At 40.2% G+C, this 13,635-nt stretch overlaps 1 protein-coding gene across 1 annotated transcript in view; it reads left to right on the top strand.

The window, feature by feature from the left end:
- The window catches only part of LOC139722647 (solute carrier organic anion transporter family member 4A1-like), a 246,016-nt gene extending 232,958 nt beyond the window's left edge, over nucleotides 1-13,058 (top strand). Inside the window, exons 11-12 of the mRNA XM_071633940.1 lie at nucleotides 498-562; nucleotides 12,530-13,058. Of these exons, the coding sequence (XP_071490041.1) occupies nucleotides 498-562; nucleotides 12,530-12,792 (328 nt within the window). The 3' untranslated portion in view covers nucleotides 12,793-13,058. The remainder of the gene's footprint in view (nucleotides 1-497; nucleotides 563-12,529) is intronic.
- The last annotated feature ends 577 nt before the right edge of the window (nucleotides 13,059-13,635 follow it).

The following is a 13,635-nucleotide window of genomic DNA, read 5'->3' as shown; positions in this document are numbered from 1 at the left end:
TCTGTGCCATAAATGTGATATGATATATAGTTTATATGTTTGCATTCTAATAGCATAGTAAGTATCGTTTAGTATCAGCATCTTATATCAATGAGTAAATGTACAATAGTAACTACACGAATTTAAAATGAATATGTTCTATTGGTATAACAAATTGGTGCTGTTGTTTTGTTCCAGTGTTCCACGTCTTAGAAGCTTGGCTTTTTAGTGGAACACTGTTTTCCATCGTTATGATTATTTACTATTTTTGTTGCCATGGCAAAGTGCATTGTTTCTTTTTATGACATCATTCGTGCATAATTATACTTTATATTGTATTTGGAAAAAAAATGCCTTTATCAGACGAATGAAAGACAAATTGAAAAATTGTACCACTTTGGACCATGTCCCCTTTTGTTTGATGATGGAAATAAATAAATAAACTATTGAATTCAGTAACGTTTCGTTTTCAAGGTATTGTTATAACTTCTTTATTTTTCTCTATCGTTGCCTTGTAGATGTGTTTCGAGTTCTCAGCGAGCATTTGCTCTTGGCGTCCAGTCCTTGTTCTACGGTGGATTAGGTAGGCCAATGTCGCCTTACAACAGGCTTTCTTGCAGAGCAATCCATACACTATCAATTGATATCTAGCCTATGCTTGTACACACTTCTGCGCAGAATTCCAGTGTTGTTCGTAGGTTAATACACAATAAGCACGAATACCCTGTTACGGCACATTTTGGTAAATGCACATTTTGGTAATTTACCAAAAATGTGCCGATAGTAAACCTATACCTGACGGGATCAACTGTTACCAACATGTGCAGTTAAAAGTAGATTTGCCTGCACATTTTGGTAACTGAACTAAAAACCCATGGATGGGCTTGAGATTTATGATACAGTCAAGGAATTAAGGTGATATGGTCCTGCAGTAAAGACGGGCAAGACACTTATTTAGCTCACCCGAGCTGAAGGCTTGAGTAAGCTTTTGCGATTGCTTTTCGTGCGGGTATGCTGTGTGACCTGCGTGCCAGGTGCGTGGGGCTGACAAGTCAGTGAAGGAATTCCTCTGAAGGAATGGCAGAAGTACCACAGAATGTCATTAATTTGACGGCATACGGGAACTGCGAAATACATGCGTGGGAGGTGCTGCCGCTAAGGGCCTCCTACTGGCGTTCTGCGTGTACCTCTGCGGGTAATTCCCACGGCTCACCCGGAAAATGTTTTGGTCATGCTGTTAACTTAGCTGCGGGGTAAATCGGACTTGCGTGCGCACCTCCGGGCAAATACAGGCGAGATACGCACGAGATACTGTCAGGTGCGGACCAACTGCGGAGAGCTCCGGGTAGCAAATTTGCTTCCCCGCAAGTCAAACTTCCCCAGATATGGTATGACAAGGTCTTGAGCATTTTCAAAAATTGTTCCGAGTGAGTTGCGGGGGTACACGCAGAACACGAGTAGGAGACCCTTTCCGGCAGCACCTTGCAGACAACTCCAACGCAGGTACTTCGCATACCCGTAAGTCGCTCGTAACAGAAAACGAATCGGTTTCAAAGTTTTCACGCAGGTCAAACGGAATACACGCAAGTAGAAGGTAAGTAGCACGCGTCTAGCAAATAAGACACAAGTGCGAAACTCTTAAACATTCTTGTCTGCCTGTAGAAAATTTTCCTGCGTGCTGACAAATCCCTGCTTGCTTGCGACTTGCGAAGAACAATTTTTACTATCCGGAGATCCCCGCAGATGACCTGCACGTAACAGTACCTAGCACGTATCTCATCCGTAGTCGCCCGGAGATGCGCACGCAAATCCCTTTTACCAGTAACCATATTAAGGCCTTGTCACTCCTTTCCGGGCAAGCTACGCGGCTTGGTGCGTGTGAGGATTTTCCAGCATACCAGACAATTTCTGAGGGCGGACAAGGATTTGGGCGAGTTGTGCATGTGTCTTACTTGCTGGATGCGTGCTACTTATGTTCTTCTTGCGGGTATTCTCTGTGACCTACGTGCCAGGCGCGTGGGGGCTGACAACTCAGAAATTCATCTGAAGGAATGGCAGAAGTCCAACAGAAATGACAGAATGTCATTATCTTGGCCGCGCTGATCGCATACGGGGACTGCGAATTACCTGCGTGGGAGTTGCTAGTCTAGCAGGCGACGTATTAAAGGGCGCGACGGTGTGGAAGTCTAGTCGATTAAAAATACGTCTAGTAAGAAACCTCCGAATAGAGGCGTGGAACCAGGCGTGGAAAGACAGTTGCCAGTCTTCAATATCTAAGTTTCATTGGATGAGCTTCAGTGTCAATCAAAACACATCGTAGAGCCCGAAGGAATTCTAGTCTAGTATAATTCTAGTATAATACAGATTGTCTTTCAATGAAAATAGATATTCCCTGTCTCGTTCACATCATTATAGTATTTTGCAATTCTTTTTCCAGTCATTTTGAGGTGTATAACATCTTACCTTACTTCAAATAAAAGAATGATAGCAGTCAATGCAACGACATGCATTTGAAAATTCATGAGGGTTCTGCACGTGAAAACTACTCCAAAATTATTGCCGAATGCAAACCTTTCACTGTTGTTGTAAAGTCTACAAGGTATTCACTGTGATTGGCAGTTTTGAAAGTGTTGATGATAATTCTCCCATTGGTAATTTTTCCAATATTTTCATATCAAATCTATTAAGCTATTTGCTAAATATCAATAAAATCTGCCGTCAAGATAACAATCTCTCTCGCCATGCACCATTGACATTAAACAGGCATTTCCGGACGTTTTCTTGGGTGATCACACTGTCATAGCAAAACCCGTCCTAGAAACATTTCTTGTGAAAGGGAAAAGAGACGATCTGCAACACAAAAGGATTCCTGCAAAGCCAAAGTGCCAGAGGAATATGGTGCATTCTTTGCAGTCATGAAATTACGAGACGCAAGTTTCACTGAAGGCTCAACGATATAGGTACTGATTCACACTTATGAACCTAAATGTATAGATAAGGACATCTCTTCTGGCCATTAAAAATGCATGCCTATGTAAGAAATGTGAAGCTGAATTAAATATCATTAACGAGGTAACCTATGTCGATGGTGCACACACACACACACACACAAACAAACACACACAAAATGAACAAAAACACGACATGTTACGAAATTAGAACACAACGCACAACGCACAAAATCTACGACCACGTCAAAAACGCCAGAAAAGACCCATGTGGCTCAATTGAAGCCTCTGGTACCATTTTCAAGAGAAACATCTCGTTCAGAGGAAAGCCATGAATTGTTGATTACGTATGTACAAATTTGTTTAGATCTGTCAGAGATAAACTCTGTCTGCCTTTTATGACAAGAAGGATCGTTAATCCGAAGACGAAATAGGGTTGGTAATTCCGAAGATGAAGTTATAACTGTCTTTAGTGACCAATGGTCATGTTACAAAGAAGTAGGATATTACGCAGTGGAAATTGAACAAAAACACGCACAAGTACACCCCCACACACACACACACACCCACGCACACACACATACACACACGCACACGTATTTAAAAACACACAAACACTATGCCGATACACACACTCACTGGCGAACCGGAATACAATCGTAGTTGTAAATATTGCATTATAAATGAAAAAAAAAAACAGTTATATACACCCATACTCACGTGCAACATCATTAGGATGAGCCATGTATGGCGTAGAAACAATTATTACACTAAGAGGCCACCTAAAGGCTAAAAAAAAAAAAGCAACTAGAAATGTCGTTGTGGTGACTGGTATACCTCCGCCATGATGTATGGTTCTCTTAATAGATTTATAGTATAATGTCTTGACGTGTGATGACAGTAATACCTATGGGAAAATTTCAAAATGCCAGGTTTGTCACAAATGTGTTGAATGTTCACTTTCCTTGAACTAGGTTTAATTGCATGAATGGCTATTTTGTTTAAGAGTGAGGGTATTTAGGGATTTGAGGATTTTTACCTAACTATTGACCCTTTCATAAATTTTAGTGAGAAGTAAAATTTCGCACTTTCACTTGACCTTTGACCTTTTGACCTTATGACAGGGAACTTCCTAGAGAATCTCTATTTGGTAATACTTACATACACTAAGTTTCAAGAAAAATACTGCAGGCATCTCATAGATAAGAGGAAAATAGTGAAAGCGTTGACCTTGACCTCTGACCGCTGACCTTTGACCCATGACCCCTACATTGCCTACATAGTCACTGCCAGTCAGTGCATCCATACGTTCCATGAACATATCTTCATCCTTTTGTTAGATATGGAGGAAAAAGAGAAATTTTAAAAATTTGAATTGAACTTTGACCTTTGACCTTGGATTTCACGACACAAAACTCCCTCTGGAGAATCTTCATTTGGTAGTTCATGTATGCACAAAAGTTTCAAGAAACTACCATCAGGCATTGCATAGATGATGATGATGATCCACAGCATTTGTATGGCGCCATATATCTGTCCCAGAAACATTCAAAGGCGCAGACTCCTCCAAGACAGTTAGCAATTAAATGTCTGGTGAAAAATGTGAGTCTTGAGTGAGGCTTTGAAGTGATCCAGTTTGTCAATTTCACGGAGGAAAGATGGGAGGGAGTTCCATAGGCGAGGAGCAATAGAGGAAAACGCCCGGTCTCCGTATCCCTTGAGATATGTGATGGGCACCTGGAGAGTGAGGCCAGATGAACGAAGGCCAGGGCGAGGCTGCCGTCGCTCAATTAGGGAAGACAGGTATCCTGGGGCCAGACCATGAATGGCCTTAAAAGTGAGAAGTAAGATCTTGAAATCAATTCTGTTCTTGATGGGAAGCCAATGCAGCTCAGCCAGGACAGGGGTAATGTGATCATACTTCCTCAGCCCGGTGAGCAAGCGTGCTGCTGCATTCTGTACTGCTTGAAGTCTGTTCAAGGTTGCAGATGGAAGGCCAGCTAGGAGACTGTTACAAAAATCCAGTCTTGATGTTATGAGTGAATGAATGATGCTTTCTGCTGCTATCCTTGTAAGCAGAGGTCTAATAGCTGCGATGCTACGAAGCTGGAAGTAAGCAGACTGGCATACCTGCGAAACATGCCTATCCATCCTCATAGACTGGTCAAAGTAGACCCCAAGGTTACGGACGTTATCTGCAGGAGAGACAGACACATCACCGACGTGAAAATCCATGGAGACGATCTTGTTTCTCATTTGTGGAGAAGAAATGATGAGGTATTCAGTCTTGTCGTCATTGAGTTTCATGAAGTTCTTCACCATCCATTGTCGGATATCTGACAGGCATTCAGTCATCCTCGTAGCTGCTGCTGTTTCTTCAGCTGCCACTCTTGGATCGAATGTCACATAAAGTTGAGTGTCATCTGCATAGAAGTGGGGTTCTAAACCATGCTGACGTGCTATGTTCCCAAGGGGGGAAGTGTATAGTGTAAAGAGTAATGGTCCGAGGACTGAACCTTGTGGGATGCCACAGGTCAGGAAGGCCTGCTCTGACAGAGTTCCATTGATGTTCACAGACTGTCTTCGGCAATGGAGATAAGATCTGAACCATTGAAGGGCAGTGGCGCCAACTTTGAAATCCTGCTGCAGCCTGTGAATGAGGACTTTGTGATCAATTGTGTCAAATGCAGCTGACAAATCCAAGAGAAGTACCATGGCTGCTTTCTTGTTGTCAACTGCTCGCAAGATGTCATCAGCTATTTTCAGAAGGGCTGTCTCTACGCTGTGGTGTCTCTTATAAGCAGACTGCATCGGCTCATAGAGTTTGCAGACCTGGAGATGTGACATTAGTCTTTTGGCAACTACTTTCTCGAGGACTTTGGCAAGGAATGGCAAGTTAGATATAGGTCGGTAGCTGCTCATCTTATCCGGATCTAAGGGTGTCTTCTTAAGTACAGGAGTGACATGGGCGAGCTTCAGCTCATCTGGAAACATTCCTTCCTGTAACGAAGCATTGATTATCCTGGAGATAGGAACGGCCATTAGTTCATAGCTCTCTTTCACAATTGAGGTTGGGATTGGATCCAGGGAGCATGACTTGGCAGGAGAGCTGCGGATAACACTCTGTATTTCTGCCGGAGTTGTGGGCGCGAGTGTAGTAAGATGTTCATCACTTGAGGTTGTATCACTGTCTGACTCTGGCTCTACAGTAAGAGACATGTTCGACTGTAGATTGCATCTTATAGACTCAATCTTACCAATAAAGTACCTTGAGAATTTAGAGGCTACACGACCAGGAGAGGAATGATGCCCTAGTGCCACAGCTGATTCTGTCTTTCTGTACAGAAGCTTGTTGATGATGGCATAGAGTGCTTTTTGGTCAGATCCACAATCAACTATTAGTAGATAGATATGGGGAAAATAGTGAAATTTTGTGCATTTGACCTTGATCTTTTTACCTTTGATCTTGAGCAATGTGATAGGCACAACTTCACCTACTCATGAATATACATGCCAAGATTCATACATGTAATGGTTTTTAGTTACGCTGTGCTCAAAATTGATTACGAACGGACGGACGAACAACCCGAAAACATAATGCCTCCGGCGACACTTCGTGGCGGAGGCATTTAAAAACAAAACAAACGAACAAAAAACAAAAATTCACCATCACCGAGACACAACCCTTTGTGAACTCAAATCCTTCACATAGGGTGACAAAGTCAGTTTCGTCCAGAATATTGACACTTTTATCAGAATTACACCAATCTCAATACGCGATAGGAATAAACTATTTACCATTTTGTTGTCTACCTGACATGAGCTCTATATGATTGTATGTTTAACTACAAGAAAAGTTGTAAATAAAATATTATTAAGGTAACAAAACCAATTCTACCCTAAATATGCTTTAGAATTGCACTGTAAGTCGTTATATTACTTTTCTCAATGTACAATATCTAGAGTTTCTTCAAATAAATGATTGATATAACTGGGTTAGAATTTTAAATATAAATTTTCCGATGAAATAGTTTCCAGAATATGGTGAAGCAAAGTAGTAAATTGTCATAGCTCCAAAGATGCACGGTTTTGAATAAGCAATAACAAGAGATAATCTCGATTCGATAAATCCTTTCATTAACGTGCCGAATTGACATTTCCCATTGGGTACCAGAAGGGTAGCTTTAGACTTTCGAGAGCAGGCGGCAAAGATGACGAAAGCAGTTTTGCCCTTGATATTGGTACACCATGGACCTACTACACATGGACGTTCATCGCTCGTTAATTGTTTCATGAACCTGTTTCTGTCAAAAGTGGCACAAAAGCATTTTAAACATGCTTTCCTGCTTTGATCTTATCATTACCGCCGACAGCCAGCCTGGATAAAAAACAACACAGAACTTTGAGAATCTAAAAATTTAATGCGCAGAACGCAATTACTCTGTTAAATCAAGAAAAATGCATGTGTAGTTGTAGTGTACATTGTAAAATTATCGCTCAAATAATTTCATTTGCGAAGTGCGCGTACTTTACAAGAGGAATCAATTATTTTGGCAGGTTGGTTGTGATTTGTAATCTAATTTTTCCTATTTTTCACACATTGTTCCAGAGTTAACATGGACATTAACCGTAGATGACTTATATGTCCCATCAGGAAGCCATGTTACATGCTCGTCCACAAGTGTCCACTTCAGTAATTTTCAATTTTGTGATAGGAAAACTGTCATGCTCTTGGGTTTGCTGCTCCCTTTCATCGGTGTTTATTCACAGGCAATTGAATCTGAAAAGGCATCTCAGCAAAATTAGGCTGCAATGAGAGAAATCTTTCTTTTGTCAGTGTCGATGCACGATGTCACAATCGTCATTATCCAAGCACATGAACATACTAATTAAGATGCACATAATCAGGTGGCGGCGGTGATGATGGGATCAAGAAAGACCTTCCTTACTAGTCCGTGTGTGTGGTAGGTCCATGGGTACACTAACAATTTATATTAGATCTGCACTCTTCCTAGTGGGCAATGGTAACAAATAACTTCCAATAAATTTATGTTACAGTTCTGGATAACGTCACCGTTTTCACCTTTTTCATGTCTCATGTATTTGATTCCTCTAACCCATAACACATGTCTCTTGGTGGAAACTTGAGCATATTCTTGACCAAATTAATTTCGTAATGGTTACAGTTACCTTTTATTCACAACCTTCTCATGTAAATCAGCCTTCTAATCCAACGCACATTTCTCCTAGATTAAACCTCTTGATATTGCACAATTCTAAGTAAAGTGGTATATGGTTGTACGTTACCTAAGCAAATTCTTGGGGGATTAATTTTTGTCACCGTTTCCGCCCTTTTTGATGCCCTTATTTACAACTTTCTCACGTAAGCCTACTTAAAGCCCTTAAACCAAAGGACGTGTCTCATGGAGGAAACTGCTTGATATCGCACATTAACAAGTCTGCAATTCTTAGCAAAGTGGCATGAGTTCTTGCATCTCCCAACCATATTTAGACCAGAATGATTTCGCCAGCGCTGTTATCGTCTTTTTCACGTTTGTTTACGGCTGCCTCGTGTATTTGAGCCCTCGAATCGAAAGCCATATCTCTTGGTAACGAAAAAATCTACAATGATGACGAAATCGATTCATCCCACAGCATGCTTAGGTAATTCGTCAACAAGTAATACCACTTTACTTATTAAGAAGTTTAATCAACGCTTAGTCGATTTTGTCACCCTTTATTTACAACTGTGTTATATATTTAAGGACTTTTATCGAAAGCACCTGTCCAACGGAAGACTTCTTGACATAGCACATTGAGCAAAATACAATTCTAAGCAAAGTGGTCTAACAATTTGATATATCGCCTAGTCATATCCTGGGCGGCAGGATTTCGCAGCCTTTTTTCGTCACCTATTATTTACAACTGTCATGACTGTGTCATGCATTTAAAACAAACATTTAGGACTTTAACATTAAATCTCATATCATTCGGAGGTTATTTGTTATTATGTACCTCATATATTATTTCTTGTTCTCTGGTTTGTCGAAGACATTGAAAGTGACCATAATTCCATCATGAAAATCCTAAACTCTTTTCCTAGGGAAATAATCCCACTACACCACATTTGTCACAAGCGTGTATTTTACTGTAAACGGTCATCCACCAACTCTACACTGTTGCCTGCTCTCCAGTGCTCCCGGAAGTCTGAAGTTGCCATTTCGTATACCCATCTGAAATGCCTATTCACCACGTTAATCAAAGAATTTGTCAGATCGAGGATATCTCTTGGTATTGCGAATAAAGAGTCGTACATCAGCCATGAAGCTACAACATTTCAATGCTTCATCGGCTTTGCTTCAGAACAAAAACATAAATCCCATGCCAAGTGGAGGTTATTTGTTACCATCGCACATTGCGATTGGTGCAATTCTGACAAAAGTGTGTTTTAGCAATATTCTTGATGAAACTGATTTCGTCACCCCTATGTGAAGGATTTGAGTTCAAACAGGGTTATATGTGTACACACATAACAGGATCTCAAAAGTAGACCCTTTCGATATTCCGAAAATGAAATAGAGCTCATAATTCCTTAAGTTTATTGATCTGAAAATTATATGTGGGTTGTCATTCCGAAGGTGTGATGGCCTGAAAATAAATGTTCGCATTTTCCGGAGGTTTGTTAAAACGAAGCAAGGTCCGGTTTTCCAGTGATTCATTAATCAAAAAATGTAATAAGGTTTGCTAATCCCAGCATGAATTAAACTTCGTCAATCCCACAATGAAGGTTCGTTAATCCGAACATTATATCTATCTGTGGAGAAACTGGGATTGTCGGGAAGGAGGGGGATCATCGTTTCTGTATATTTGTTATATGAGGGTGGGAAGGGGCTGATAATGATCAATGGTGTACCCAGTAGTCTCGAGAGGGTATAATCAGTACACGCATGCGTGACTTTTTATTTATTTATTTATTTTTTTTTTTTTTTTTGGGGGGGGGGGGCTTTTACGTGGCGTCTTGTAATAATTGAAGACCTGAATATAAGAACGACCCAAGTCCAATTTTTGGCCAAATTCAGTTTGACATGGAAAATTGTAGCTTATGCATGGACTCATCTTGTGTATAAATGATAAATCCTAATTACCCCCGGAAGTGCCTGAAATAAATGAGTTAAATCTTATATGAATGTAAGAATGAAGGACTTGGGTCATTCTTACGTTCATATCATAGCGCCCTCTCTCGTCCTCTCATCTCTATAGCAGACTATCATGTATATGAATCATAGAACGACCCAAGTCCATATGAATCAAAGAACGACCCAAGTCCATCACACAAAATGGCCTCTCCACAATTAATGTAAATGTTAATTGTCATAATAATATATGTTCTAATTTGTATATGCAATGTTGCCTTCCCATCACATATATTATTATATTATATTATTGGACAAATAAAAAAGATATGAAGTTTTTTTACGTTTACTCGAAATGGTCTTCCATGGACTTGGGTCGTTCTTATATTCATATACTCAATTGTTTCTACGTCAGGTGTGAGATTCGTGTACTCATTCCACGGGTCACACATGCATGGCTCATCATATGAGTATGTCATAGATGAGTATGGGAGCATACGGCGCAGAGGGAGAAATTGTTTGTGTTTCCATTAACAATGCAATTTGCAAATTGTATAATTGTATTCGAGTTCGCCAGTGAGTGTATCGGGGTGTTTGTGTATTTTCCACATCCTTCTCTCCATCCTTATCTCTTTTTTTCTCTCTCTCTGTGGTGTTATATGCCTCTTTTCGTTCAATTTTCACAGCGTAGTATCATACCTTTTGTTATATCACAGTTTTAGGTCTCTAGAAAAAGTTCATTTCGTTTTCGGATTAACGATCCTTTGAATACCTTCGACAAAGAAAATGAAAGAAAACAGTATCAATCAAATCCTGTCAAGAATGATGGGTAGAGTTTATTTCTGACAGATCTAAACAAACAAATAAGTATTTTCAATTATTAACAATAGCTTTCCCACTTTCCTCACATGTTTTTTTTGTGCATCATCCACATATTTGTTGGTGTTATTCAATTCAACTTCACATTTTTTTCTGCATATGCATGCATTCCGAATTGACAGAAGAGATGTCCTCGTCTACATATTCGTGTAGTAAATGTTAATCCGCATCGACTTCCCTTCAATGGTATACCAGTACCGCCATCAGTGAGCCTTCTGTAAGACAGGCGTCTCGTAATTTCATGATTGCAAAGAATGTGTTTGCCTTAGCAGGAATCCTTTTGTGTCGCAGATCCTCCTTCCCTTTCACAAGAAATGTACCATGGACGAGTTTTCCTATAACAGTGTGATCACCCAAGAAAACGTCCGGAAATGCCTCTTTAATGTCGATGGTGCATGACAATAGAGATTGTTATCTTGACGGCAGATTTTATTGATGTTTACCAAATGTCATAATAGATTTAATATGAAAATATAGAGAATTTCAAAGTGAAAAAAATCACCAATGGGAGAAATATCATCAATTACATTGTCAAAACTGACAATCACAGTGAATATCTCTATACTTTACAACAACAGTGAAAGGTTTGCATTCGGCAGTAATTTTGGAGTTCACCACGTGCAGAACCCTCATGAATTTTCAAATGCATGTTGTTGCATTGACTGCTAGCATTCTTTTATTTTTTAAGTAAAGTGAGATATAAAACACCTCAAAATGAATGGGAAAGAATGACAAAATACTATAATGATGTGAAAGAAACAGGGAAATTATATTCTTACAGAAAGGCAATCTGTATTATACCTAGGAGAGTAGACTAGAATTCCTTCGGGCTCTGCGATGCGCTTTGATTGACACTGGTGCTCAACCAATGGAATTTCGAGATTTGATAACAGACAACTGTCTTTCCACGCCCGGTTCCACACCTCTATACGGAGGTTTCTTACTAGACGTATTTTTAGTCGACTAGACTTCCACAACGTCGCGCCCTCTATTGACTGGCAATCAAGGACTGATTTAGGCTAAAAAATACGTCGCCTGCTAGACTAGGGAGTTGCCTGCGAGGTGCTGCTCAAAACTTGGCTGCGGGTAAGTCGGACTTGCGTGCGCACCTCCGGGCAACTACGGGCGAGATAATTTTCCTGCGTGCTGGAAAAACCTTACTCGCAACAAGCCCGCGTAGCTTGCCCGGAAAGGTGTGACACGGCCTTTAGGCTGGCGAACTCATTCGGTGGGGATAAAAACCAACTGCACTTACAATTTGTTTTTGTGATGATTGTGGAGGAGCAAAAAGTTACCAAAATGTGCCGTCAATGTCCTGCACATTTCGGTCATTTACCAAAATGTGCAATTTACCAAAGTGTGCCGTAACATACCCCTCGAATTTAATAGACCCATCAATATTTAATTTCATTTCCATCCTCTGGAGGATTTTGAAATTAGAACGAACTATGCAATGAAATGCATGTGGACTGATATTGATATATGATACCCTTTAGGGTATCATATTAAGGGTGTCGCTTAATCATGCAGTCAACAATAAATTGAGTTTGTGTTGATGCCTTCTTTGCCATCCCTTCACCTTCCACGTAGGTACCGCTCCAGGTCCAATTATCTTCGGGCTGGTGATCGACCAAGCCTGTATCCTGTGGGACATTTCATTGTGCGACGGGGCCGGAGCATGTTTAGTGTACGACAACGCTTCCTTCGCCAATTCACTCCTTACCTTCCTCCTGAGCTTCAAGGCCGTGAGCATCATTGTTTTCTTCATTACCATCCGCTCTTACAAGCCAGTCGAGGCCGAAAATAAAGCCGGCGACATTTACAAGCCCAAACACAAGCCTGAGATTCAATAGATCTCTAATCAACTTACACACGGAACATGCATTTCCATATAAATCCAGATGTTACATTGTGACAATATCTCGAGATCGCATTCAATTTCATTTGATAAACCGTGTCCGCTTTGGACTACTGAACATAATGTCAGAATTTCAGAGCCTGGGTATTTGTTCCAAGTTCATTGTGTCACTGCCGGCAACCAGCGATAGTTGTCGCTGCTCAGAATATAGTACTAGCAGATGACGTGTTCGATTCCCACTGGTTGCTATTTCCGACATGTTTGTCAGCAGTTATAATCTTACAAATACATTTGTACAGTGTGAAGCAAATGATTCAAGTCTTTCATAGCAATATACCAGGTATCACATATACAGCATAATCCCAAATTATCAACGTACTGTAATCTATGTAGATATAAACTTGGGGAAAATTATTCGATCTTGTCAGGATTCATTGTTAAACGAGTACCATGTGTATTAGTAGTTCCAAACGTGTTTTAGACGTAAAATCGTGATTTTTTTAATCACCAATTCACACAGCGATTTTACACATGAACGAGGATTTATTTTTTAACAGGCACTATCTAACTTATGTATTGTATCAAACGTGTTTTGCATGTAAAATCGTGAATTTGTTGTTATCCTGTCAATTATATAATGGATTCTTGTTTCTCTGAAAAGCAAATGATGATTTAGCAATTTAGCCAACCCAGTTCCGTGTCTGGCGAAGCTAATTTTCGTTACAAGCACCTTTATTTTCCTTTACTCAGTGTCTGGTGACTTGGTTTGCAACGATAGCTCATATATTTCATTTCAAAAATGTGCAACATAAAGCGACGAGTTTAATGAATTGTTTGT

The sequence above is a fragment of the Diadema antillarum genome, unplaced genomic scaffold (genome assembly GCF_040938485.1).
Source record: "Diadema antillarum isolate AM-2024a unplaced genomic scaffold, OU_Dant_1.0 scf00000168, whole genome shotgun sequence".
Taxonomy (NCBI): Eukaryota; Metazoa; Echinodermata; class Echinoidea; order Diadematoida; family Diadematidae; genus Diadema; species Diadema antillarum.
The sequence above is the reverse complement of the archived record's forward strand: the minus strand, read 5'-3'. Positions and strand labels throughout refer to the sequence as shown.